The 26362-nt window shown below is 41.7% G+C and overlaps 1 protein-coding gene across 3 annotated transcripts in view; it reads right to left on the bottom strand.

The window, feature by feature from the left end:
• Positions 1–26318, bottom strand: part of PUS7 (pseudouridylate synthase 7 (putative)) — a 53191-nt gene extending 26873 nt beyond the window's left edge. The window contains exons 1-9 of one of the 3 annotated variants that reach the window (XM_014536950.1): positions 25877–26318; positions 23162–23181; positions 16282–16702; positions 13008–13092; positions 12772–12873; positions 10320–10464; positions 4259–4276; positions 2770–2881; positions 652–729 (exon numbers count right to left, since the gene is read on the bottom strand). In XM_014536950.1, the coding sequence (XP_014392436.1) occupies positions 652–729; positions 2770–2881; positions 4259–4276; positions 10320–10464; positions 12772–12873; positions 13008–13092; positions 16282–16682 (941 nt within the window). In that variant the 5' untranslated portion in view covers positions 16683–16702; positions 23162–23181; positions 25877–26318. Of the gene's footprint in view, positions 1–651; positions 730–2769; positions 2882–4258; positions 4277–10319; positions 10465–12771; positions 12874–13007; positions 13093–16281; positions 16703–23161; positions 23182–25876 lie in introns of those variants that run through there. The other 2 variants (XM_005862885.2, XM_014536949.1) reach the window with 2 other exon arrangements.
• Positions 26319–26362: the final 44 nt, after the last annotated feature.

The raw sequence follows: 26362 nt of genomic DNA, 5'->3' as shown, positions 1-26362 counted from the left end.
CAGTGCACAAATTTTTGTGCCCCGGGCCTCTAGTCCTATATAATAAAAGGCTAATATGCAAATTGACCGAATGGTAGAATAACTGGGTGCTAAGACACAATGACCACCAGGGGGCAGACGCTCAACACAGGAGCTGCCCCCTGGTGGTCAGTGTACTCCCACAGGGGGAGCGCCACTCAGCCAGAAGCTGGGCTCATGGCTGGCGAGCACAGTGGCGGTGGCGGGGGCCTCTCCCGCCTCTGCGGCAGTGCTAAGGATGTCTAACTGCCGGCTTAGGCAGTCGGACACCCCCCAAGGGCTCCCGGACTGAGAGAGGGCGCAGGCCAGGCTGAGGGACAACCCCCTGAGTGCACAAATTTTGAGCACCGAGCCTCTAGTTTTTAATAATGAATGAACAAGAGAGAGAGAGAACGATGCACTATCCTCATAGTTCTACCACAAAAATCCCTTAAAATCACACAAATAATACCTGTGTCCTCTAAAAACTTTGGGAAATAAGCAAGCAAGAAAAGAAACAGAAAAACAACTTTTGAATAGGTAGAGACACCATCTAAAGACTGAAGAGAGACACCCCACAAAGCAAATTTGAGGCTTCTGAAAGGTGGTGCTAGGGTTTTGCAATGTGAACCCCAATATGTGCTCTCCACTTACTTGAGAACAGCAATCTCTTGGACAGTAATGGCCCTTTTATCTTTGGTTCCCATGTAGGAGAATATGTTTGGCTTGACTCTGGAAAGACAAAAACAAAACCATCTGAAGTAGTATACCAGTAAGAAATCATATTTTTCATAACTTAAGACTTAAAATATACTTAAAATCATAATAGATTAAGAGAATAAGGAGATACAATTTAAATACACACCCAGGAAAACATAATATGCAACATGAGAAAGTAAATGATGCCTGAACAACTCCCTAGCAGTGCTTGACTTAAAATGTTTGTGGCGCTAAATAAGTTTAAAGACTTAGCTGGCCAGTAACAAGCAAAGAAATAATGCACTTCCTATTAATCATATGTAATGCATTACACTGCATAGCTGTGAAGGTAAAGAAATACTCATTCTAGATATACTAGTATAATGTGCCACTTTGAAAACTTTGTATCTTCAATTTAAAAAAAGTTAGTAATGATGTGAACTTTCTGAATAGACATGCTATTTCTTTGTATTAAAAAGCCAAATGCTGCCGTAACCGGTTTGGCTCAGTGGATAGAGTGTCGGCCTGCGGACTGAAAGGTCCCAGGTTCGATTCCGGTCAAGGGCATGTACCTTGGTTGTGGGCACATCCCCAGTAGGAGATGTGCAGGAGGCAGCTGATTGATGTTTCTAACTCTCTATCCCTCTCCCTTCCTCTCTGTAAAAAATCAATAAAATATATTTTAAAAAAAAAAAAAGCCAAATGCTAAAACTGGGATCTGAACAGTTTTGCAATGAAGCTACAGGTAAGCTAGTTTACTAAGATGTATGTTATACAAACGGATCCACACTAACCGGAGAAAAACAGGAAGAATTTCTTGAACTCTGAGCAATCCTCAGCCCAGATCTCAGAGGAAGTCCCTCCACACTTCCTACCCTCCCCTGTGGTGCCTTGTTTATTCTCCCAGGCTCAGGTGCAGACAAGGCACCACAACTCTCTCTCCCAGAGAGCTAGCAACTAAAGTGAAATAAAATGTTACTTGACAGAGTACTGTGTCCTGGGCTGAGCGGGGTTCCCCCCAAATTCCTATGATGCAGCCCTGCCTCCAGGTATTTCTAAATGCATTTGAAGACAGAACCTTTAAAGATGTGATTAAGTTAAAATGAGGCCAATCTGACTGGCGTCCTAGTAAGAGGAGGAAATTTGGACACGCACTGAGACTCCGGGGACACGACGACACAGGAAAAGCCATGTGAGGACACAGAAAGGTGGCCACCTGCCAAGGAGAAAAAAATCAAACCTATGCCACCTTGACCGAAACTTCTAGCCTCCAGAACGTTGAGAAAATTCGTCTAAGTCTGTGGTATTTTGTTATGGCAGCCACAAGTTAACACACTACGCACCTTGTTTAAACTGGGTTAAATATGTATTAGAAAGCAAATTTGTATTGCAAAGAGATTTGCTGTGGTGCCTGTACCCATTTCTTAAAAAATAAAATAAAAATCCTTCAGCACCTGGCCCATCTCTGCTGTATCTGCGTTCCTATGAGGAAATCCGTCTCAGGCTTTCGATCTCTGTAGTTTAGTGAAACAAACCTCTGCAGCCCCATCAAAGTGTAGGCTTCAGGGAAGAAAGTTAACCCTTATGTTCAGCTGAGCAGACTGGTTACTCTCTACTACATGTGAACTAGTTACTTACAAAATTTTCATCTTGAATCATTGGCAATATGCAGGGAGATTAAAAAAAAAATTAATTCACCTACTGTGTAAGGAAATTGTAATTGGGAGGCATATTTGCTATCTGCTTGCCTATTTTCCCATTCCTTTTTTTTTTTAAATATATAATTTTATTGATTTCAGAGAGGAAGGGAGAGGGAGAGAGAGTTAGAAACATCAATGATGAAAGAGAATCATTGATTGGCTGCCTCCTGCACGCCCCCTACTAGGGATCAAGCCTGTAACCTAGGCATGTGCCTTTGGCTGGAATCGAACCTGGGACTCTTCAGTCAGCAGGCCGATGCTCTGCTCACCGAGCCAAACCGCTAGGGCTCCCACTCCTTTCTTATTAGCATGGACAGAAGAAAATAAATGTCCATGTTCTGATTTTGTATAGGCACAAGAACAAGATACGAACCTTAAGTATTTGGACAGTACATTAATGGCATCCATGGTGTCTTTGTTCTCCTTGTACAGTACAAAGTGGCAGTAGCTTCCCCTAGATTTTGGCCAAGAATGCTTTCTTGGATCTTAAAAACAAAAGAATTAAATGTTATAGACAAGGCAATAAAAGTCATCTGAGTTTTTTCCTTATGAAACCCTACAAGTTCATTGTCTGCTGGAGAACCTGAGTGAGAAATCGGATCTAGCCTGACAAGAAGTGCAGGTTAAGTGGTTACAGCTGTGTGGACTCTCAGTATTAAGCTTTTTGTGACTGGATACTGACTTTATCTGTTCATATTTAAAATCAAAAGCTGAATGCAGGTGGTGTGACAGGCGACTAAGACTAACCAACAATCTTCACACAGCAGTTACTTTAAAGCACATGTATGACGGGTGGGCCGACGGGCTCTCTGGAACGCATGCAGTCCAGAGGGAATCTCGTCATGTCGAATTCCACAGTCTTGCTTCTCATCCCCGGGTGTGCACACATACAGGCTGGACGCCTTAGACGGGATGGGGATGAAACTTGTAAGGAGTTGCCTTAATGACACATTTAGATTTTCCAAAGGCCACTTCCATCACAAAACAGCTAAAACTGGATGGTTTACACACAGAGAGCAGCTGGCATTCAAGACCTAATTGCCATTCTTGGGGAAAAGGAAATGTTAAAAATTAAGCCAGGTTAATTGTTAACTTTTGAGCTACTATTACTTCACTTGCTCAGTTTTTTGGAAATAAACATTTCAAGACTTTGGAGAACCTAATTTTTAACACTTCTTTTTATATAACATTTTAATTATCCTATAGTATAGGCACATGTTTAGACAATATTAAGATTTAGACTTAAGCTGCCCAAAGGGTATTTCAAAAATCAACACTTTGGGAAAAAATACGTAAATCACAACTGCACTTCCCAGACATACAAGAATATCCGTGAGTCTCAGGTGACACACAGCTGCAGTTGTTAATTGAACACATCTAATTTACTCAATGTCTGACACTCTATGAAAGAAAAACTGTGAAAAATATTTCACACAATCCCTAGAAGAGTCTGCTTTTAAAAATGTTCCTTTGTCTTTGTCCCTACAATAATCCGTTAGCGTGAATTCACACATCCATCTTCAGAAACCTAAGACACTTCCAGCACTAAAGCTAAAATGTAAAGAACAAAAGAATCAATAAACCATCTGGGAAAACTGCCAGAGCACGAATACTTAGTGAATTGCTTTTCCTTTCTGATAAATATGAATGTGAGGCTTCTCCGCCTTGAACAGAAAAGTATTACAAGTATTTCTTTAATCTTGGTGGGAATTCCAATTCATCCTCAGAAAATTGTGAATGGGAATATTATTTTGGTTTTCCTTCCAGATCACTACAGTTAAGCAAAGTTGTCTACACTCGGCACTTGTGACAAAAATCATTGGCATTTCATTTTATCTACATGAAACGCCAACCGCTCTTACCTGCTGCAGTTCTGACCTCTGTCCAAATGCACAGCATAAAGAGCACAAGAGAGCAACGTTTAATTTATAATAAATAATACTAAAGTGCTTTAGAGGTGAACATGCAAATGATCGCATGGAAAGTTTCTACCAAGGACTTCAACAGCACCTGGTAGAATGTGGTGGGTTAAGAGCCATGTAGACATTAACAATGGAATGTTGCAGAGGCAAACAGTGAACAAGCAGAAAAGTCACCTACAGGTACAAGCCTCCCTGTCTCAATCCCCTCACAATGGCATGTCAGCTCATCCTCAAAGCTGCACCATCTCTACCCACCACAAGTAGCAAAAAGTTTAAGACTGGATGCAAGGCCCTGGCCAGGGAGCTCAATTGGTTCGAGTGTCAGCCTGTTGTGCCAAGGTTGTGGGTTCGATTCCTAGTCAGGGCACATACAAGAATCAAACAATGAATGCATAAATAAGTGGAACAACAAATTGATGTTTCTTTCTCTTTCTCTGCTTCCTTTCTGCCTCTAAAATCAATTGAAAAAAAAAAAAAAGAAACTCGAGCTGGTTTGGCTCAGTGGATAGAGGGTTGGCCTGCGGATTGAAGGGTCCTGGGTTTGATTCCGGGTAAGGGCACATGCCCAGGTTGCAGGCTTGATCCCCAGTGGGGGGTGTGCAAGAGGCGGCTGATCAGTGATTCTCTCTCATCGTTGATGTTTCTGTCTCTCTCACCCTCTCCCTTCCTCTCTGAAATCAATAAAAATATACTGGGGAAAAAAAAAGAAAAGACGAAGACCGGATGCAAAATGCTTTCCCACTTAGAGGTTTGTGTTCTTAAATATGGGAGGACATGTACCAATATGCTCTTTGTGATTAACTTTTGGTGGTGAGACTGCAAGTAATTATTGTTTTGCTTTGTGTTTTATGAGTTTCCTGTAGTGAGTTACAAATATTTTTTTATTTGAAAAAATGTGAAATTATTATGGAAAACAGTTTTTAAGCCAATAGATTCAAAGAGATTTAAGAGATCCATTGAATGCAATGTTCTTACCTTGTTCGTATCATTATTTGAACAAGTCATCTGCATGTAAAAGACACTTTTGAGATAACCAGGGAAAAATTGAATATGCACTGGGTATTAGATATTAAGAACTTGTTGATTTTGTTGGATATGATAATGGTTTTATGGTTTTAGTCCTTATCTGTTAGATACATACTGAAGTATTTATGAGTGAACTAAAGTACTATGCAGAATTTCCTTTAAAACACTCCAACGAGAAAAAAAAAGTTGGAGGAATAGATCAAACAAAAACAACAGAATGTTAATAATCTTGAAGACAGTTGATGGGTACAATGGGGTTAATATACTACCTCCTTCATTTATGTGCATATCTGAAACTGTCCATACTAAAAAGTTAAAAATATATTTGTGGTAAAAGTTGATGAAGTGTAGCTACTTTTTCCTTAACTACCCCTTCAGTAGTACATTCACAGTAAACCAAAAAATGGCAAAAAATAAATGAAGCCAGAAGACTAAAAAACTAAATGCTATAATTCCTTAAGATAGTGGTTCTCAACCTTGGCTGCACATTAGAATCACCATGGAATCTTTTTAAAATCCTGATTTCTGGGCCTCACCCTCCAGAAATTCTGTTTCTTTGTTATTGGGTGGGGCCACAACATTAGTAACAAAGCAACAGAATTTCCAGAGGATGAGGCCCAGAAATCAGGATTTTAAAAAGATTCCCAGGTGATTCTAATGTGCAGCCAAGGTTGAGAACCACTGCCTTAAGAGAAACCATGACAACTGAATATGAGTTTCGGCTCACAAGTATGCATCTTTTTTTTGTTTTGTTAATCCCCACCTGAGGATATTTTTTCCCATTGCTTTTCAGAGAGTGGAAGAGCGGGAGGGAGGGGGAGAGAGAGAAACATGCATGTGAGAGAGACACATCCACTGATTGCCTCCCACGCTCGCCCCAACGGGGGTGGGGTGGGGAGGAGCAAACTCGCCAGGAATGTGCCCCTTGACGAGGAATCGAACCCGAGACCTTTGGTGCATAGGCTGACACTCTCACCACTGAGCACACTGGCCAGGATGAGCATGCATCTTTCATTAGCAAATCCAAGCACTGAGCATGCATACAATTACCTCCTCTGCAAATACCAGATGCAAAGATTCTTTTTCTAAGTGCACTCGGTATACAAAATAGTAAGCATATGCATTGATTAACAGAAAACCTATGAGTATCAACTTATTTCTGGGTAGTTTAACTTTGTAAAACCCCAAATCCTTAGAATGCTACATAGCACATGAATGGCTTTACAATTTAAGTGAATCTAAAATAACTTTCAGAATTTTTCAGACATTCTAATTTAAAATGTTAATGCAAAGAAGCCTCCGGCTGAGAGAACAGGAAGCGGCCTTCTGATGGTCTGATATGGCAGCCCCAGACTAGTACAAACAGAAACCAAACAAAAGAAATGTTCAGGAAGATTCATGAACCCTGGACAGAGACCCTCATGAATAAGGAAGAAAAAAAATGTTTGTGGCTCAAGAAAGATGACAGGACGGGGTAGCATGCAGAACATTCTTTCCTTCTTATTCAAGGCCATGCCCAGTGCTGCACCCCTGCACGCCAACCTTTCAGCTTCCTCAGGGATCCTGCTCCATCATCACTCTCCGGCAGGAATTTTCACCCTCCCTCGGCACTGGCTCTTCCTTCCGTCTATCAACATGGTCAGGGCTCTTCCCCTTTAAAAGTCCGCCCTATGTCTCCCTCTCCTTAACCACATGCCTTTCCTTTCTCCTCCTCTTGAGCGCTTATTTGAAAAAGCAGCCTGTATTTACTGCCTTCCTCCTCAACCTACTGTGTAAACTGGTGTCCACCCTCATTCCACTGACACTGCTCTGGCAGGCACCAATGGTTTCCATGGTGCTAAAACCGGGCGGACATGTTTCAGAGTTCTGTTCTGCTGGGCCTATCTGCACTGTTCCCACTGCTAACCACTCTGGTGACGGGAATGCCCTCTTCCTGGGGGTGCCATCACATGAGTCTCTCCCACAGAGTTCCCTTTTCACCCATCTGGCTCTCCCTCCAGAGTCTCTGTGGACTCCTAGCTCAGGTATCCACCAGGGATGGAGAACCTCTATGCACCACCTGGCAGAATTTTGTTTTGTTTTCTTCATTTAAGTCTTTAAAAAGAAGTTCTTAGAGGTATTTGTAATGTACATGATCTATCCCAACACATAAATCAATTTACCCGGTTAGATGGTTTATTAATAATTACATATTTTCAGAAAAATACTCTATGTAGGCTCTGGTAGATAAATCCAATGTGCCTTGTCTATCAGACTGGACGTCTAACTTGAAGTAGTGGGTAATTTGTGACGTTTGGGCACCATGATTCAGAATCCACCATGCCTATGCTTTTAGGATGCATGCTCTATTTGAGAAAACAGTAAGAATTTGTATCAGGGTCTGGCAGTAAATGGACTCTAAAAACATGATAAATGTAGATTTGCAATGAAGATTTAAAAGCTAATTAATTCAAATGCTAGGCAAGGTGACCCAGGAGGAGTTGTCATTGGTATCAGGTTCTATTTGCAGGGGCGTGAACAAGTCTCTGGATACCAGCTCTCCCTGCCTTTCCAATGGTGATTACTTTAAGCCACTCTTGCTCTCAGGTGGGGATCTAGACCTGTAAGAGATGAATGCAGGCTCTCAAGTGCCTGTCTGGGTCCATGAGGAGACAGGAGAGGAGCGCTCAGGGAGACTTCTCATCCACCTTCACCAAATGCCACAACACCTCAAGCCTGGGAGGTGCAAGCAGTGATCCAATCTAACCTGCCTTCGTGCTTCTTTTTAAAGTGAAAAACCCATTGTTTTACTGAAGATGTGCAAAGGGAGATGGGGAGGAGTGGTGTACGTCACACAGAGCTCAGCATCTCACTTGGAAATTCTTAAGGGAATTTCTTTGGGGAAAAAAAAAAAAAGAAAGAATGGTGGGTGTGGCATGAAGCACAGAAAATGTAGATAGATAAAGAGAGAACCTGAGAGACCTGGTACCACTCACTTGAGACGGAAGGGTGAGAAAACTAAAATGGCCACTTTGGCCTTAAATGCCCTAACTCCCCTCCTTGAAGATCACAAGCATCAATATCAAGAGGTTTTACCTTTTCTAATTTGCTTTCTCATGACCACACTCGGCAGAACAAGATCCTGACTTTTCTTCTTGCCTTTGCAAGAGGGTGGCTGACCAACATGGACTGCCTCTCTGTCAGGAACATCTCCCTGGTAGCCCTTCTCAACCTGGGTTCCAAGGCATTTGACTGTATGAAGCAAGTCACCTTCTCTTCTCTCCATCTAGAATAGTTACCAGCTACATGCTAATCTTGGGAGGATGGGAAAAAATAGTCACTCACACCATATTCCACTGGGCTGAACTCTCTTGAACAATTCTGGCTGAAGAAAGACTATTGGGTAATATTTTATACTACTGACTCAGACATCAAAGTAACATACAGTAACCACACCATTAGTTTGTGGAATTGGAAGTAATTAACAACACGTAACCACAAGTAGCTTCGGAACATTTCATCTCACTTTTCTTTTTGGCATCCACTGAGAAGTGGCCTCCAATCTCCTTTTTCTTCTCCCCAACTGCTCGAGGTTTCTCATGTCTGTTACCATCCATACTTACTGATTTCACTATATTATTTTCTCAGGCATAGCTAAACCTAATTTCTGCCCATTTGTCTTATATCCTCTCATTTCACTAGAACCATAGTTAAAAACAATAAAGGTTTCATACATTCACAGCATTAACCTAAGGAAATATGACCAAGCATTAATGCTTTGAACAGTCTTTTTTTTTTTTTTAATTTGGTCTTGGGGTTTTGCTCTAACAAATATGTAGATTTGCAATGAAGTAACTAGAAATATCTAGAAGTAACTAATAGGGGCCATTACTAATAGAGGAGGAGAGTGAGGAAATAACTTTTTCTTACTGTAATTTTCATTAAAATTTTAACTGCTGATTTGACAAGGAAAAACTATCTACTATTTCTTAAGATTATATACAACTAGAAATTTTCATGGCTGTAGAAAACACATCCTATATAATAAAAGGCCAATATGCAAAGAGACCGAACGGCATAACAACTGGTTGCTATGATGTGCACTGACCACCAGGGGGCAGATGCTCAATGCGGGAGCTGCCCCTTGGTGGTCAGTGCGCTCCCACAGGGGGAGCACACCTCAGCCAGAAGCCCTGTGCCGGGTTCACGCCAGCGGCAGTGGCGGGAGTCTCTCCCACCTCTGCGGCAGCGCTAAGGACTCCTCGGGGGATGTGCAGGGAGAGGGCCTAAGCCTTCAGTCTGACATCCCCCAAGGGCTCCCAGACTGCGAGAGGGTGCAGGCCGGGCTGAGGGACAACCCCATCCCAGTGCACAAATGTCGTGCACCGGGCCTCTAGTCAGAACATAAATATCAGAGATTCACTGAAAACACACCCATTTCAAATGAATGATACACAATAAAGATGCGTTTAGGCAAAGGGGTGCTTTTCTTTATATCCAGTGGTTTTTTCTTTCTTTTTTTTTTTTATTTTGTGGTTTTACTATGTGAGTGAAGAAGATATAGTTGGAAAGCCAGCAGCTCTTTCAATATAAGAACTTTGCCAAAATATACTACTAGGATAGGTGACAAGCATTTTCTGTCCATCTGAAAGCTTTCTTCTCTCCATTAAGAACACAGAATGAGCAATAGCCTTTCATTTTCTTCTTGAATTGCCACTCAGACCACTCTGCTCTTCAGGGGACATATCATTCCTAAGACACTCTCTCAGGCACCACTGTAATTTCAGCAAATCTTTTCTCACATAAACGACCTAACGCCCCCTATCAGACAGATATTTTATAGGATTGCTCCAGCATCTGAAATAATATTACCCACCCTCTTTGAAGAAGTGACATGATCAATATCCTCCTTTGAACAACAGCAAAGTAGAGGAGGCGCGGATCTGCCTCTGGGGCTCGCCAGGCAGGAGAAATGCCAGGTCACTCACACACTTACTTGCCAGAGCCTTCTTCCCAGCTGCATGGTAGGCTACAATATATTTCTTCCCCTCTCTATCCTCTGTTTTTGTCTCTAATCCTGGAAACAGAGACTTAATTGCTTGATGGATGACAGTTCTTTTCTCTTTGGTGTCCTCAACAACCTATTAAAAACATAATGATATTACAAATTTAACAAACCTTAGAGAAATCATACTGATGAATGAGTAAAAACACTATTTATCTTATTAACTATGTGAAACAACAAAAGTACATGGGTGTGATTTCAGGAATCTTTAAGAGCCTCACAATATGCAAGCGCAATGAGCCTGTTAACGGAGCATGACCATATACCAGGCACTGTGCCAAGCACTTTGCAGACGTTCCCTCAGGGACTCTGCCGGACAAGCACTTCAGGGCTCACAGACAGAAACGCAGGGATGTCAGAAACTCCTTCCCTCAAACAGTCCGATCTACAACTGCCTCACAATGAATTCTATACCGACTCATTTTATAATGATGTGCTAGTACATCTGTTCACAATAAAAAAAAAAATCAACATCAAGAAAATGTAAACTTGTTAGTTACATAACGGTTTTACAATTTTTGAATGGGTCTCACATTAAGAAATACATTTCACATTCAACAGTCGGAAGAATGTATGTGTACATATCTTATTAACAACTTAAAAAATTTTAAGAAACAATACTTACCCTTACTATGTACAATACACTATAACTTTCTACTTTATTTTATTGCATTAAAAAAAGTTAAGATCCACTGAATGGGGTTTATGACCCACTAGTGGACTGCAACCTGCCAAGCTAAAAAACACTGAGCTACTACTGCTAGCTAAACTTAATGTTTTAGCAAAATGTAAAAGAAAAACTACATTATAATTACAGACAAGTGACATGTGCATACAGAAAAGTGAGTCTAGATCTAGAACTTACTGAAAGCAGTAAGTTGGAATCATGATTTGTGTGTATGAGTGAAAACATACTTAGATCTCAAAAATTCAGAAAGTCTGCTTTCCTTGGTTTACAGACAAAGACACCTGCCCATGGTTTATGCTATCTAAAAGTAAAAAATTTCAGTAGATAACTACATAATAAAAAAATTTCAGCATAACTACAGTTTGTAAGATGCTAAGTCTTGCCACCTAGGTAGGTATATCATGAGGCTAAGATACTCCACTGCATTACATAAGTAAGGGAAACCTGGACCATCCTCCTAGAGGATTCTCAGAACCAATTCTTAGAGATTTTCTCCCTGACATTTTGTCTATAAGGAAATTCAGTAACTGAAGATGTCTAAAGATCACACATTTTGGGGAAGTTTTATTGGTTGGAACAGAAGTAGATGATGGTTGGAGACAGACAGTGATTTCTGAAAAATTGTAAATTCTTACTAATTAGGGGTGATGGAAGGGGGATTCTCAAATACCCCCAGATCCAACAGGTTGTTAAAATATGCTACAAAATGAATTGAACATAAAATTCTAAAAATCTCATGCTACAACACGTAAAATTTTGTAACACATCACCCTGCAAAACGATCACCTAGAGCTGCTCTGTCCCATACAGTAGCTGCTAACCCAGGGGTGGGCAAACTTTTTGACTCGAGGGCCACAATGGGTTCTTAAACTGGACCGGAGGGCCGGAACAAAAGCATGGATGGAGTGTTTGTGTGAACTAATATAAATTCAAAGTAAACATCATTACATAAAAGGGTATGGTCTTTTTTTTTTTTAGTTTTATTCATTTCAAACGGGCCGGATCCGGTCCGCGGGCCGTAGTTTGCCCACGGCTGCGTTAGCCACAAGTGACAACTGAGCATCTGAAATGTGGCTAGTCTAAACTTAGACGTGCTATCAATTTAACAAAGGATGTTAAGGACTTAGTAGGAAAAACACTGTAAAACATCTCAGTAATTTAATTCCCCTGGATAGCACTAACAGAGCAGAATAAAATGTCCATAACAAAAGCTTCTTTTAAAGAAGGATTTACTGTTCTATGTAGTGGCTGAGCTCTCCTTTTCTAGAAGTAGACTTAGGCTGAGCAGAGAAATGCTCCCTTACTTCCTCCCCCCAAATCCTTTCCCTCCCAGAACCCTATCTGAGACCAAGAGGCTGCTGGCACTGGAGGGAGGGCCAGGCCACACCTCTGACTGCCAGGCTGGTCAGTATGATATAATAGTCACTATCAGGTACAAAACAGATTTCTTTGTTGATTTATGGTCATCTGAAACATTTTTTTAAAAAAACACCTTTTTGGCCATGGTTTATGTTGGATAGTGGTATCTGTTACTGACAAAAACATTTTTTTAGTGTACATAATGCCCTTTTAGATCAAATAGGACATCATCCTTTTGTTAACTACTATAATTTTTCCAATAGACACTTAACATCTACCCCCCAAAAAGCAATGAAAACCCTATACAACCTTTTCATATGTTTCTGTAATACTTACCTCAATGGCAACACTGGTTTCCTTATTTTTAAAAAGCTGAAGCTCTTCTAAACGCTGCTTTTCTTCAGCTGTCAAAACTGTAAATACATCTTCTGAAGGATCCTTTTAAATAACCACAAAAACTCCCAATGAGTCACACACAGAATTCAAGGCTGTTAGAGCTCTATATTTCTTTGATCTCTAAAAAATGCTATTTTTATACAGAAGGTGACTTTTGCTAGAGAGCTGGCTCCTACCTCCTCATCCACTGGGATGGACAAGTCATTCAAATGGCTGATGCGACCATCTTTTCCTATTTCGTGAACAACGAAGTCAGAGTATCTGACGAAAAGAAAACACAAACTTTCAGAGCATTAACATTTTGCTTCCTGTTAATTTTAGGAAAAAGTTTATCAACAGTAAGCCTTACAAACTCAATATAGAAAAATCTGTTGTTTCTATATGCTAACAATAAACTATCAGAAAAAAATAAAATACCTAGAAATAAGCTTAACATAGGAGGTGAAAGACCTGTACACTGAAAACTACAAGACATTGTTAAAAGAAACTGAAGACACAAAGACATGGAAAGATAGCCCATGTTTACTGATTGAAGGAATTAACATTGTTAAAATGTCCATATTGCTTAAAGCAATCTACAGATTCAATGCAATCCCCAACAAAAGTACGAAGGCATTTTTCACAGAAATAGAGCAAAAAAATCCTAAAATTTGGAAGAAACCATCAAAAAAATCCTAAATAGTCAAGTAATCCTGAGAGAAAAGAACAAAGCCAGAGGTATCACATTCTCTGATTTCAAACTATTCTATAAAGCTACAGTAATCAAAACAGTACAGTATTGCCCAGCTAGTGTTCAGTTGGTTGAGCATAGTCCCATGCACCAGGAGGTTGAGGTTTGATTCCTGGTCAGGGCTCATGCCTGGGTTGCAGGCCCAATCTCCAGTAGGGGGCATACAGGAGGCAGCTGATGGATGCTTCTCATCAATGTTTCTATTTCTCTCTCTCCCTTCCTGTCTCTAAAAAAAAAAAAAGTAAATAAATAAAACAAAACCCTTAAAAAACACACAGTACAATATCGGCATAAACACAGATCAATGGAACAGAATCGAGAGCCCAGAAATAAACCCATACTTTGTAGACAACTAATTTATGACAAAGGAGCCAAGAATATACAATGGAGAAAGAAAAGTCTCTTCAATAAATGGTTCTGGGTGCCCTAGCTGGTTTGGCTCAATGGATAGAGCATCAGCCTGTGGACTCCCAGGTTCGATTCCGGTCAAGGGCACATGCCTGGGTTGTGGGCTTGATCCCCAGTATTGGTACGTGCAGGAAGCAGCCGATCAATGATTCGCTCTCATCATTGATGTTTCTATCTCCCTCTCCCTCTCTGAAATCAATAAAAAAATACATTTAAATAAATAAAAACTGGACAGCCATATGCAAGGGAATAAAACTAGACCACTATCTTATACCATATGAAAACATGAACTCAAAATGGATTAAAGACTGGAATGTAAGACCTAAACAAATAAAATATATATAAGTAAACATAAGCATTAAGCTTCTGGACATTGGTCTCAATGGTGTTTTTGTGAATTTGACTCCAAAGGCATAAGAGCCCAGCCGGCGTGGTTCAATGGTTGAGTGTTGACCTATGAACCAGGAGGTCACAGTTAGATAACCAGTCAGGGCACATGCCCAGGTTGTAGGCTTGATCCCCAGTGTGGGTCGTGCAGGAGGCAGCCGATCAATGATTCTCTCTCATCATTGATGTTTCTATCTCTCTCTCCCTCCCTCTATGAAATCATATATATATATATATATATATATATACACACACACACACACAAAGGCATGAGAATGAAAACACAAATAAACAAATGGGACAGCAAACTCAAAAGCTCTGCACAGCAAAAGAAACTATCAACAAAACAAAAAAGGCAACCAACCAAATGGGAGCTGATATTTGCAAATAATATTTTCAATAAGGGGTTAATGTCCAAAATATAAAAAGAACTCATACAACTCAACAACAACAACAACAAAAAACAACCCAATTAATAAATGGGCAGAGGGTCTGAATAGACATTTTTCCAAGGAAGACATACAGATGGCCATCAGGTATATGAAAAGATGTTCAACTTCACTAATTATTAGGGAAATGCAAATAAAAGCCATAATGAGGTATCACTTCACATGTGTTAGAATGGCCATTATAAAAAACACAAGAAATAACATGTGCTGGAGAGGATGTGGACAAATAGCAACACTTGTGCACTGTTATTGGAACTGTAAATTGGTACAACCTCTATGGAAAGCAGTATGCAGGTTCCTCAAAAAATTAAGAATACAACTACTATATGATCCAGCAATTCCTCTTCTGGCTATTTATCTGAAGAATAAGAAAACACTAATTCAAAGAGATATATGTGCCCCATGTTCATTGCAGTATTATTTATAGTTCTCAAGACATGGAAACAACCTAAGTGTTCATCAACGAATGAGTGCACAAAAAGAAAATGTGGTATATACAGGGTGTCTAAAAAAATGTATACACACTTTGAATGGTTATAAAATCAGTGTTTGTTAACATATACTTCAAAATTAAGTGAATGATCAGCTAGTACCGTGGTCGGCAAACTGTGGCGTGCGAGCCACATGCGGCTCTTTGGCCCCTTGAGTGTGGCTCTTCCTAAGCCTTAGGAGTACCCTAATTAAGTTAATAACAATGTACCTACCTATATAGTTTAAGTTTTAAAAATTTGGCTCTCAAAAGAAATTTCAGTTGTTGTACTGTTGATATTTGGCTCTGTTGACTAATGAGTTTGCCGACCACTGAGCTAGTATATACACATTCAACAAGTATAAAGTCAGTGTTTATTAACATACAGTTCATTTTAAAAACTAAGTGAGTTATCAGCTGTTAAAGTGTGTATACATTTTTTTTGGTCACCCTATATATACACAGGAAAAGATGAAATATTGCCATTTGCAACAACATGGATACATCTTGAGGGCATTATGCTAAGTGAAATAAGTCAGACGGAAAAAGAACAAAAACTGTATGGTTTCACTATATTTTCTTTAAATGGTTTCATTTACTCATTTGGACAGGTCTCATCCTTTTTGACCATCTGTGAAATTAATCCTTGGGGAACAGAAATAAATAGAAGACTATACTGCTGATCTACATATATAAAAGCCTAAGTGACTGGCCAACTGGCAGACCGGCCGACAGCTATGATGCGCACTGACCACCAGGGGGCAGACGCTCAACACAGAGCTGCTGAGCTGCAGTGACTTGGCAGCTGCGGTTCTCGAGTGACGCACCTGGAACCAACTGCCCTCTCACAATCCAGAACCCCTCAGGGGATGTCAGAGAGCCGGTTTCAGCCCGATCCCCTCAGGCCAGGCCGAGGGACCCCACCGGTGAACGAATCCATGCACCAGGCCTCTAGTTTCTTTATAAAGAACATAATTAAAATAACTTTGTACATAAATGAAACATACCTTTCTTTTAAGATTCCTGAGAATCCTTGATGAGAACTTACAAACTTGGTGATGCCTACATCCAGTTCAGTGAGTCCATGCTTCATCATGTCTGCAAAGCTCTCAGCTTCCCCTTCCTCCTCACCCTCCTCTGAAAGGCCATCTTCCTCCTCCTCTTCCTCTTCTGGCAACGGGGCATCCGAATGTTTCTTCCTCTTTCCAGCACTTACAACTTCAGGTAGCCCAGGCACATTCTCACAGCTGGGTGGAGAGTTATTGTCTATCCCATCCTGACCTTTGGTCAGCCAGCCTTCTGAGACCTTCTGTCTTTTTGCCTCCTCAGCTGGGGTCAGACTGTCATTATCTTCCACAGCAAGGGATCCCCGTTTCAGTGACACACCAGTCATTTCTGTCATCTCCATTTTTAAGGCTCCAAGAAAACCTTTTAGGAAGACAGAGTAGATAAGTAATAATCACTTCTTTAATTAAGTGAGTTTCAGCAAACAGAAGCACAGTTAATTTTGTTCCTAGTCCTAAAAACCATTAATTAAAAGAATTCTTCCTGCCCTGGCCCGTGTGGCTCAGTTGGTTGGGCATTATCTAGTGCACCAAGAGATTGTCGGTTCAATTCCCGATTCCCAGTCAGGGCACATCATTGCCAGGGTTGTGGGCTCAATCCCCCAACCCCAGTAGGGGGTGTGCAGGAGGCACCCGATCGATGTTTTGCTCTCACATGGATGTTTCTCTCTCTCTGTCTTTCTCCCTTCCCCTTTTTCTAAAAATCAATTTAAAAAAAAAAAGAAGAGAGAAGTGGTGTTTAAAAAAATAATAATTCTTCCCAATGTTGGTGTATACCTTTGGTGGCATAGAAAAATGACAGAACATTTTTGCAAAAATTTGACAGTGTGCATCAAAAGCTTTAAAAATCTGTACACCTGCCCTAACCGGTTTGGCTCAGTGGATAGAGCATCGGCCTGCGGACTCAAGGGTCCCAAGTTTGATTCTGGTCAAGGGCATGTAACTTGGCTGCGGGCACATCCCCAGTAGGGGGCGTGCAGGAGACAGCTGATTGATGTTTCTCGCTCATCAATGTTTCTAACTCTCTATCCCTCTCCCTTCCTCTCTGTAAAAAATCAATAAAATATATTTAAAAAAAAAAAGAAAAAGAAAAATCTGTATACCTTAGCCCCAGTGGTTAGAGCATCCACCTGCAGACTGAAGGGTCGTGGGTTCCATGCCAGTAGGGGCCGTAGGGGCATGTGCGGAAAGCAACCAATCGATGTTTCTCTCTCTCTGTCTCTCCTTCTTCCTTCCACTCTCTCTAAAAAAAATCAATGGAAAGAATATCCTTGGGTGAGGATTAACAACAACAATAACAAAAAAAGGGCTGCAAATTCTTTAAGTCTATTATTTCTTTTGTACATGCCAGAATATCCAGCAGGATGTAACAAGCATCAATAGATATTTTGCAGAATTCTTAAAATAGGTGCCCAAATAGTTCCCTACCTATAAAGATCAAAGGCACAATAAATAGCAAATCCTTAATGAAATAGTGGACCCGGGCAATAACCATCAATGTCCACTAACATCACAAAGAGAGACAACCAGACATTGTGTACCCCTGAAATTACATGCTATAATTAAGGAAGTATATTTACTGATTGAAACTATGTCTAACTACTAGCGCCTTCAACTAATAGGAAAGGAAAAAAAGAGGAAGGGGAATCTACAGATAAACCTACAAAGAAATGCAATGGGTGGATCCTTCTTCGGATCCTGATTTAAGCAAACCAACTATTTTAAAAAACATTTATGAGGCCCTGGCTGAGTAGTTCAGTTGGTTAGAGCGCTGTCCCGATATACCAAAGTTGCGGGTTCAATCTCTGGTCAGGGCACACACAAGAAGCAACCAGTGAATGCATAAAGTAAGTGGGACAACAAATTGTTATGTGAGTGTGTGTGTCTCTCTCTCTAAAAAATCAATTAAAAAATAAAATTAAGCCCTCGCTGGTTTGGCTCAGTGGATAGAGCACTGGCCTGTGGACTGAAGGATCCCGGGTTCGATTCGGTCAAAGGCATGTACCTCGGTTGCAGGCTTGATCCAGGGCCCTGGTTGGGGTGCATGCAGGAGGCAACCAATCAATGTGTTTCTCTCACAACGATATTTCTCTCTGTCTTGCCCTCTCTCTAAAAATCAATGGAAAAATATTCTTGGGTGAGGATAAAAAAAATAAATTAAAAAAATGTTTTTATTGATTTAAGAGAGAGAGGAAGGGAGAGGGAGAGATAGAAACATTGGTGGGAGAGAATCAACATCACTGCCTCCTGCATGCCCCTCGCTGGGGATCGAGCCCAAAACCCCGGCATGAGCTCTGGCCGAGAATGGAACTGGTGACCTCTTGGTTCATGGGTCAATGCTCAACCACTGAGCCACACCAGCCTGGCAAAATAAAATTAAAAGCATTTATGAGAATCTGGGACATTGAAACACTAGGGGTATTTGATGATATTAGTAGTACTGTCAACTTTTTAAGTGAAATAATGTTATTGTGGTTACATTTAAAAACAGAATCCTTATATTTTAGAGATAGAAACTGAGCTATTGATAGTTGAAAACATATGGTCTGGAACAGGGGTCCTCAAACTTTTTAAACAGGGGGCCAGTTCACTGTCCCTCAGACCGTTGGAGGGCCGGACTATAGTTTAAAAAAAAACTACGACGCGGCGGCAAAACACCCGGCGGGCCGGATAAATGGTTTTGGCGGGCCGCATGTGGCCTGCGGGCCGTAGTTTGAGGACCCCTGGTCTGGAATTTGCTTCAAAATAATTTATCAGCCCCGGCCAGCATGACTCAGTGGTTGACTGTCAACCTATGAACCAGGAGGTCATGGGTCGATTCCTGGTCAGGGCACATCCCCAGTTTGTGGGCTCGATCCCCAGTGTGGGGCATGCAGGAAGCAGCCAATCAATGATTCTCTCTCATTGTTGATGTTTCTGTTTTTCTCTCCCTTTCCTTTACTCTCCGAAATCAATAAAATATATATTTTTTAAAATAATAATTTACCTGTGGTGAACGGAAGCAGAGTGGGTGTGGATTTGAAACACGACTGGTTGAGTTGATAAATGCTGAAACTGAGTGATGGGAGCACAGGGAGGTCATCACATCATCATTCTCTCTACATTTTGTTTAATTCTTTTTATAATAAAAGATAAAAGTGCAAAGTCTAAAATGATATACAAGCTTTTCTACTCTGATCAAACCACCAATCTGTTCAGTTCCGTTGCTCCCTTTCTCCCATGACCTGTTCTCCAAATGTATTGAGATATCCAGTCCCAAGACACCACCTCTTCCACCTTTACTTGTTCAAGAGCCCCAAACCTCAATAACGCTTAGCCACTACTCAATATTCTTGTTCACGAGTCCTTCTGCCCCATGATCCTTGCTAAACCTCAACCAAGTACCAATCTGACTGTCTGTACCTATGCTCCTGGCTGCTGCTGGAGAAAACCTGGCCAGTAAGGATAATTACTCTTATGACAGCCCTCCACACTGCCTGGCCCTCCCTAGTCAGCAAGGTCTTCTGGCAGACACACCTCCCTCCAGCATACTCACAATGAGGCAAGACAGTAAAAAGCTAGGAGAATTCCTTGACAAGTAGAATGGGGAGACAGATATTGAACCAGCTGAGCAATTTACAGCCAGATAATAAATCGCAAAGTCTCATCTTCCCTAACCAAGGACACTTAGGAGCAAATGGTTTACACATTCCAGACCACGCAGGTAGTAGACCGGCCTGTCTGGTCCCTCTTCTATGACATTCTTTGAAGATGAAACTAACCAGAGAATGATCCTGACCCATCTATAAGTTCATTTGGATGAATCACCATATCAAAGGACACATTTTGAAATCTGATGAATATTCTATTGAGATTCTCCTGACACTTCCCCTAAAATTCCCTGCCATCAGAAAATAGATAAAAACCCGTAAGACAAAGTACCCAGTGTATGCTCTGGAGCATGCCCTTGCCTCCCCCCCCCCCCCCCCCTTCTTTCCTCAGGGGTGTATCTTTGTTTTCCTTCTAAGTTCTAAAGGTTCCCAGGAGACTTGCAAGCAGGGGAGCATTGGGCAGCAGCAACTGTCTCCAAGGGCCCTTCTTCTGCCTCTGTAATTTGTTTCCTGAGTTCACCAACCCAGCTGGCTCAATTCTGTCTTGGTGACTTTTTTTCCTAAAGGGCCAAGGCAGCCCTAACTGGTTTGGTTCAGTGGATAGAGCACCGGCCTGCAATTGGCCTGCAGACTGAAGGGTCCCAGGTTCAATTCTGGTCAGGGCCCATGCCCAAGTTGCAGGCTTGATCCCCAGTAGGGGGCGTGCAGGAGGCAGCTGATCAATGATTCTCTCTCATCATTGATGTTTCTATCTCCTCCTTCCTCTCTGAAATCAATAAAAATATATTTAAAAAATAATAAAATAAAAATAAATAAATAAAGGGCCAAGGCAGCTCTGCCTGGGCTCACTCCTGTTGCTGAGATCTTGCCTCTTCTCTCTTATGTCCTTCCCTTGTTTCACTGTCCCAGTTTTAATAAATGTACTCTCAAAATCACCTGGACTCATGCCACAAAATCTTTCCTGCACAAAGTCAATAACCCACACATTACAGACCTTAGGGGGCAGACCTGCCTTGATCTCAGTCCCTTTCCCGTGACAAGACAACTTATTATATCCATTCCCCTTAATAGGGGAACCCTCTTAAGGAAAGCCCATACTTACTTTAGCATTCACTCCTCAGCACTGCACTTTATCCCTTCAACAAACACTCACCACGCACCCCTGTACCAGACATTATTCCCACTAGGGACAAGACAGGGCACTGAATGAAATAAATGCCCCACCGGCACTGGCTTCCTTGCCCAAATCACAGTCATTCAAGCCTGGCCCTATCTGACACCCTTTCCCAACACAACACAGATCACTGCTTTCTTGCTTCAAAACTCTCCTACTTCTTCCTTCTTTCCTGCCTCTGGAGATGCTTGCCCCTTAAGTTTGGGCTTCTCCCGTCTTGCTCCCTTCTCACGCCTAAGTATTCCAGTCAAGACCCCTCCATCTCCAACTCCTACCCAGGGTCCAAGGCAATCATAAGACAGCTAAACAATGATAAAGTGTATGTGGTGAGTTTGTTCAAGCCTCGCTTTAACCCTATCACAGAAGGGTCATTACCATTCCCAGCTTAGCACTAAAAAACTGAGGCCCAGAGATGAAGTTTACAGAGCTAGTAAGAGGTAGAATCAAATGCTCAAACTCAACATGCCCTAAATTGATCTCATCATTTCCCATCACAAACACACTTCTGTTAAATTGCACCTCTTACCTCAGGGAATGTTACCACCAACTACCAGTCACCTGTGTCAGAATATGGGCATCATCCCAACTCCTCACTCTCCCCTACACCTGTATCAGTGATTTTGTGAATAAAATTCTAGAAGGTTTAGGACAACATTGTTATGCCCAACGTCCCTGGAATGAGAATATTAGCAGACCATGGATCTGAACTATCAACCACTGGTTTCAACTCTTATTTGGCGAATGGCAGTTTGTGGGGTATAATGGGGAGCCTGATCTAGGTTTTGCCATTTAATAAGCTGATCACTTAATCTCTCTCAGCTTCAGTTTATTTCTCTGTAAAGCTGAAAATGATGACTTGGTCAAAGGCCTGTAATAACTGTTCTATTTAACTGTTGGTCATTAATATTTATTATGGATGGTTTACACAGAGTTGTTATCGCTGAGTCGGGAGAAAAAAAAAAACAAAGCTTATGCTTCTTTCGTTCTCTAGGCTAATGATTAAACATGGTTTTCTCCTTCAAATACCACTTAATTTTAAGAAACCCTCAGAACACTGCCAATAGCACAAATACATACACCTTCAGTATTTTTTGGAAGTCTTTCTTGATCCTTGTGGACCCTTGCCTGATCTTCTTCTTGTTATGTTTAACTAGAGGCCCGGCGCACAAAATTCGTGCACAGGTAGGGTTCCTAGGCCTGAAACTGTGATCAGGGCCGATATTCCCCAGCTGCCGGCAGCTGGTCTGGCCCCCTGCCACTGCCACGATAGCCCTCTGTGTGTGGGGCGACTGGCAGGGCTATCGGGGCCCTGGCACTGCCCACATCAGCTGCCACCCACCCCCAGTTCCTGGTTCCCCATCGGGCGATTGGAGCCTGCTGGCCAGGGGGAGGGGCCGAGAGGTTGTGGGCTGGGGGCAACTCCTGCATTGAGCGTCTGCCCCCTGGTGTTCAGTGCGCATCATAGCTGACCGGTGGTTCTGCTGTCCAGTCTATTTGCATATTATGCTTTTACATATATAAATTGCAAAGACAAGTTCATTAATCTCACTTTAAAATATATACTAGTATATTTTTATTGATTTCAGAGAGGAAGGAGAGAGGGAAAGAGAGAGAGAAACATCAATGATGAGAGAGTATCGTTGATCAGCTGCCTCCTGCACACTCCACACTGGAGATTAAGCCTGCACCCAGGCATGTGCCCTGACCAGGAATCGAACCGTGACCTCCTGGTTCATAGGTCAACACTCAACCACTGAGCCACGCCGGCTGGGCCTCACTTTTGTTTTCAAATGAAATTACACTTTACATTTGTTATAGCTGATGGCCCTATCAGACATTACTTATTAAAGTATATGTAGCACCAATGATTATAAATCACTTAATATACATTTTGCTAAGTTCTGTATGTGGGCCTAGAAGCTGAGAACATACTAGAACAGCTGTGCAAACTGCTAAACTAGGAGAGGTAGAACTCAAATTAGTATTGTTTATATAAGCAGGAACTATATAAAAGGAAAGATTGAAATGCAATATAACTTTTTTCTTTTTAAATCCTCACCTGATTTCTTCCATTGGTTTCTACAGAGAATGGAAGGGAGGGAAGAGAAGAGAGAGATAGAAACATTGACGCGAGAGAGAGAAACATGGATTGGCTGCCTCCCACATGTGCCCCTACTGGGGCTGGGGAACCTGCCCTTGACTAGGCATGGAACCCATAACCCTTCAGTCTGCAGGTGAATGCTCTAACCACTGAGGGAACCAGCTAGGGCGCAATATAGCTTTTAAATGAGAAAGTGCGGCCCTAGCCGGCTTGGCTCAGTGGATAGAGCATAGGCCTTTGGACTCAAGGGTCCCAGGTCGATTCCAGTCAAGGGCACATGTCTGGGTTATGGGCTTGGTCCCCAGTAGGGGACATGTAGGAGGCAGCCGATTAATGATTCTCTCTCATCATTGATGTTTCTATCTCTCTCTCCCTTCCTGTCTAAAATCAATAAAAATATTAAAAAATAAAATTAAAATAAATGAGAAAGTGTGGAGGGGGGTGAGGGGGGGGGGTAGATCCTGTGAACATGAAAGAGACTGAGAAGAATTCAATCAGAAAGATAAAACAACCCTGACTACCCCAATGTAATTTCCCTAAGGAAAATTTAAAAATTTCCCTAAGGAAAATTCAGAAAAATCCAAATACACATATTCAAGCATTCTATTCAAAGCTAGAAAATGTGACTGACTTAAAAGAAAAGAGAGGGGGTGAAGGGACGGGCTTTATGACTTTAATGTTGTTGTTTTTTAAGTTTTAAAGAAATATTATACTATACAAATACATCGTCCATGATAGAAATGACAGTATCTCATATGTCAAGTAAAATCTCTATAGATTGGAAGCTTGATTCTATGACTGGGCAGAGGATGAAATTTACTGATACTAACCCATGAACTGAAGTCCTACACAATTCTTTGGAGGGAATACTAAAATGAGTTCTGTTTCCTTTACACTCCAAATGAGCCAAATGAGATTAAGAATATTATAATTTTAACTGTATTTTAAAATTGTTTCCATTATGCCCTAGCTCAGCCGTGGGCAAACTACGGCCCGCGGGCCGGATCCGGCCTGTTTGAAATGAATAAAACTAAAAAAAAAAAAGACCGTACCCTTTTATGTAATGATGTTTACTTTGAATTTATATTAGTTCACACAAACACTTCATCCATGCTTTTGTTCCGGCCCTCCGGTCCAGTTTAAGAACCCATTGTGGCCCTCGAGTCAAAAAGTTTGCCCACCCCTGCCCTAGATGGTATGGCTCAGTGGATAGAGCTTCGGCCTGCAGACCAAAGAGTCCTGGGTTCGATTCCGGTCAAAGGCACGTACCTTGGTTGCAGGCTCCTCCCCGGCCAGGGCCCTGATCAGGGTGCGTGCAGGAGGCAAGCAATCAATGTGTTTCTCTCACATAGATATTCCTCCCTGTCTTTCCCTCTCTCTTCCACTCTCTAAAAATCAATGGAGAAAATATCCTCGAGGATTTAAAAAATAATAAATAAATAAATAAATAAATAACACTGTTTCCATTATGATATCAGATTCACCAATAAGCTTCCTCTACACCCACAACAAAAATAAAAGTTTAGCATTTTCAAAATTTTAATACACCATCGACAGTCCTTTAATATTATTTCCTGCAAAATGAACATCTACAAAAAGGGCCATATTAGTCTTAATCGTATCCATATTTCAAAACCCTCCATAACTTCCACTTTTTAAATGCTTCTATTCTCCTTTCTCTGCAAACTGTGACTAATCCCTCTAGCACTCACAATAAAGAGCACTTTCTTCAGGACAGAGCACACACTCCCTACACTCTAATATGCAAAAATCGTTAAGTTCATTACATTTGTTCATTCCACAATATTTATTGAGCATCTCTTATGTGTCTGGCACTGTTTCAGGTGCTGTGAATAAAGGGAAAATTTCCCATCCTTATGGAGCTTACATATACTTAAGGATATATGGCAGAATAAAATTTTTTTAAATGCAAGCATAAGAGCTACAAATAAAGACGAATAAGAGAAATGAGAAAAAGAGGGGTACTCTTTAGTGAAGACTCTCCATGGAGGTGCCTTTAAAGGACTTTAGTCAACAGTAAGCTCAACTGGGTTGTAATTTCTCTCTCCTACTTGGGAGCAAACGTTATGTTTTATTTTTTTAAATATTTGTGAACATTTATTGATGTATGTTTTTTAAAAATAGTTTTATTGATTTCAGAGAGGAAGGGAGAGGGAAGAGAGATAGAAACATCAATGATGAGAGAGGATCATTGATTGGCTACCTCCTGCACCCCCCCACCAGGGATCGAGCCCACAACCCCGGGGTGTGCCCTTGACTAGAATCAAACCTGGGACCCTTCAGTCCGCAGGCTGACACTCTATCCACTGAGCCAAACCAGCTAGGGCAAAAGTTATGTTTTATTAATACCTGTATCAAAAGCTGTTATTAAATTAATAACGACTGAGTGTTGGCTACTTGTCTAATGACTGAACAAAATCATTGCCTGTCCATCCCCTTTTCAGTATGAGTGCACTGCTGGCTATTTGACAGATCCCTCCATTGTCAAGGCATCCGCAGGCCAGTGGGGCATGCCTGTCTCAGATGATTAGAGACTTGAAACAGAAGCCCTTAGTAATCCTATCCTAGTACATATTTTCGAAATGAAGAAAAAAAAAAAAAGGTGGTCTGACAACGGGACCAAATATTTGAAAAACGAAACTCCAAACCTACTTCTTGGCAGGCGCTAAAAGCCAGGCACTGAGGATGTCCTTTTCAACCTCTCAGCGCAGGGCTGGCGGTAAGGGCTCCGGACGGATGTCTCCACGCGCACAGCTGCACGCCCTCCATCCACTGGTTAAACACCGACCCGGCAGAGGGCTCGAGAACACACTCCCGGCTCCAACCTGTTCGCTCCTACTTCTACCCAACAAGCAGTCACCTGGCACAGGAAGCCTCGCAAGAAGAAGTGATGGAAGCGGAGTGCGAGGAGCACGCACGTGGGCTGCACCCCGTAGCACTGGCCCAGCGATGGATGGGAAAGGCTTTGGGATAAAAGCCAGTTTTCTCTTCCGGGAGGGAGCAGAGTTTAGGGAGCGTCTGGGGCAAAGAAAGGAGGAGTGGGACCGGGATCGTCAGCCTGACAGCGCCGCGGGGAGGAAGGAGGGCGCAGCGTTCCCCGAGGACCTGCCCCGGGTGGGGGGGCGCGCGGGGGGCGGG

The sequence above is a fragment of the Myotis brandtii genome, unplaced genomic scaffold, assembly GCF_000412655.1.
Source record: "Myotis brandtii unplaced genomic scaffold, ASM41265v1 scaffold17, whole genome shotgun sequence".
Classification (NCBI taxonomy): domain Eukaryota; kingdom Metazoa; phylum Chordata; class Mammalia; order Chiroptera; family Vespertilionidae; genus Myotis; species Myotis brandtii.
Note: the sequence above shows the minus strand (reverse complement) of the source record. Positions and strands in the feature narration are given on the sequence as shown.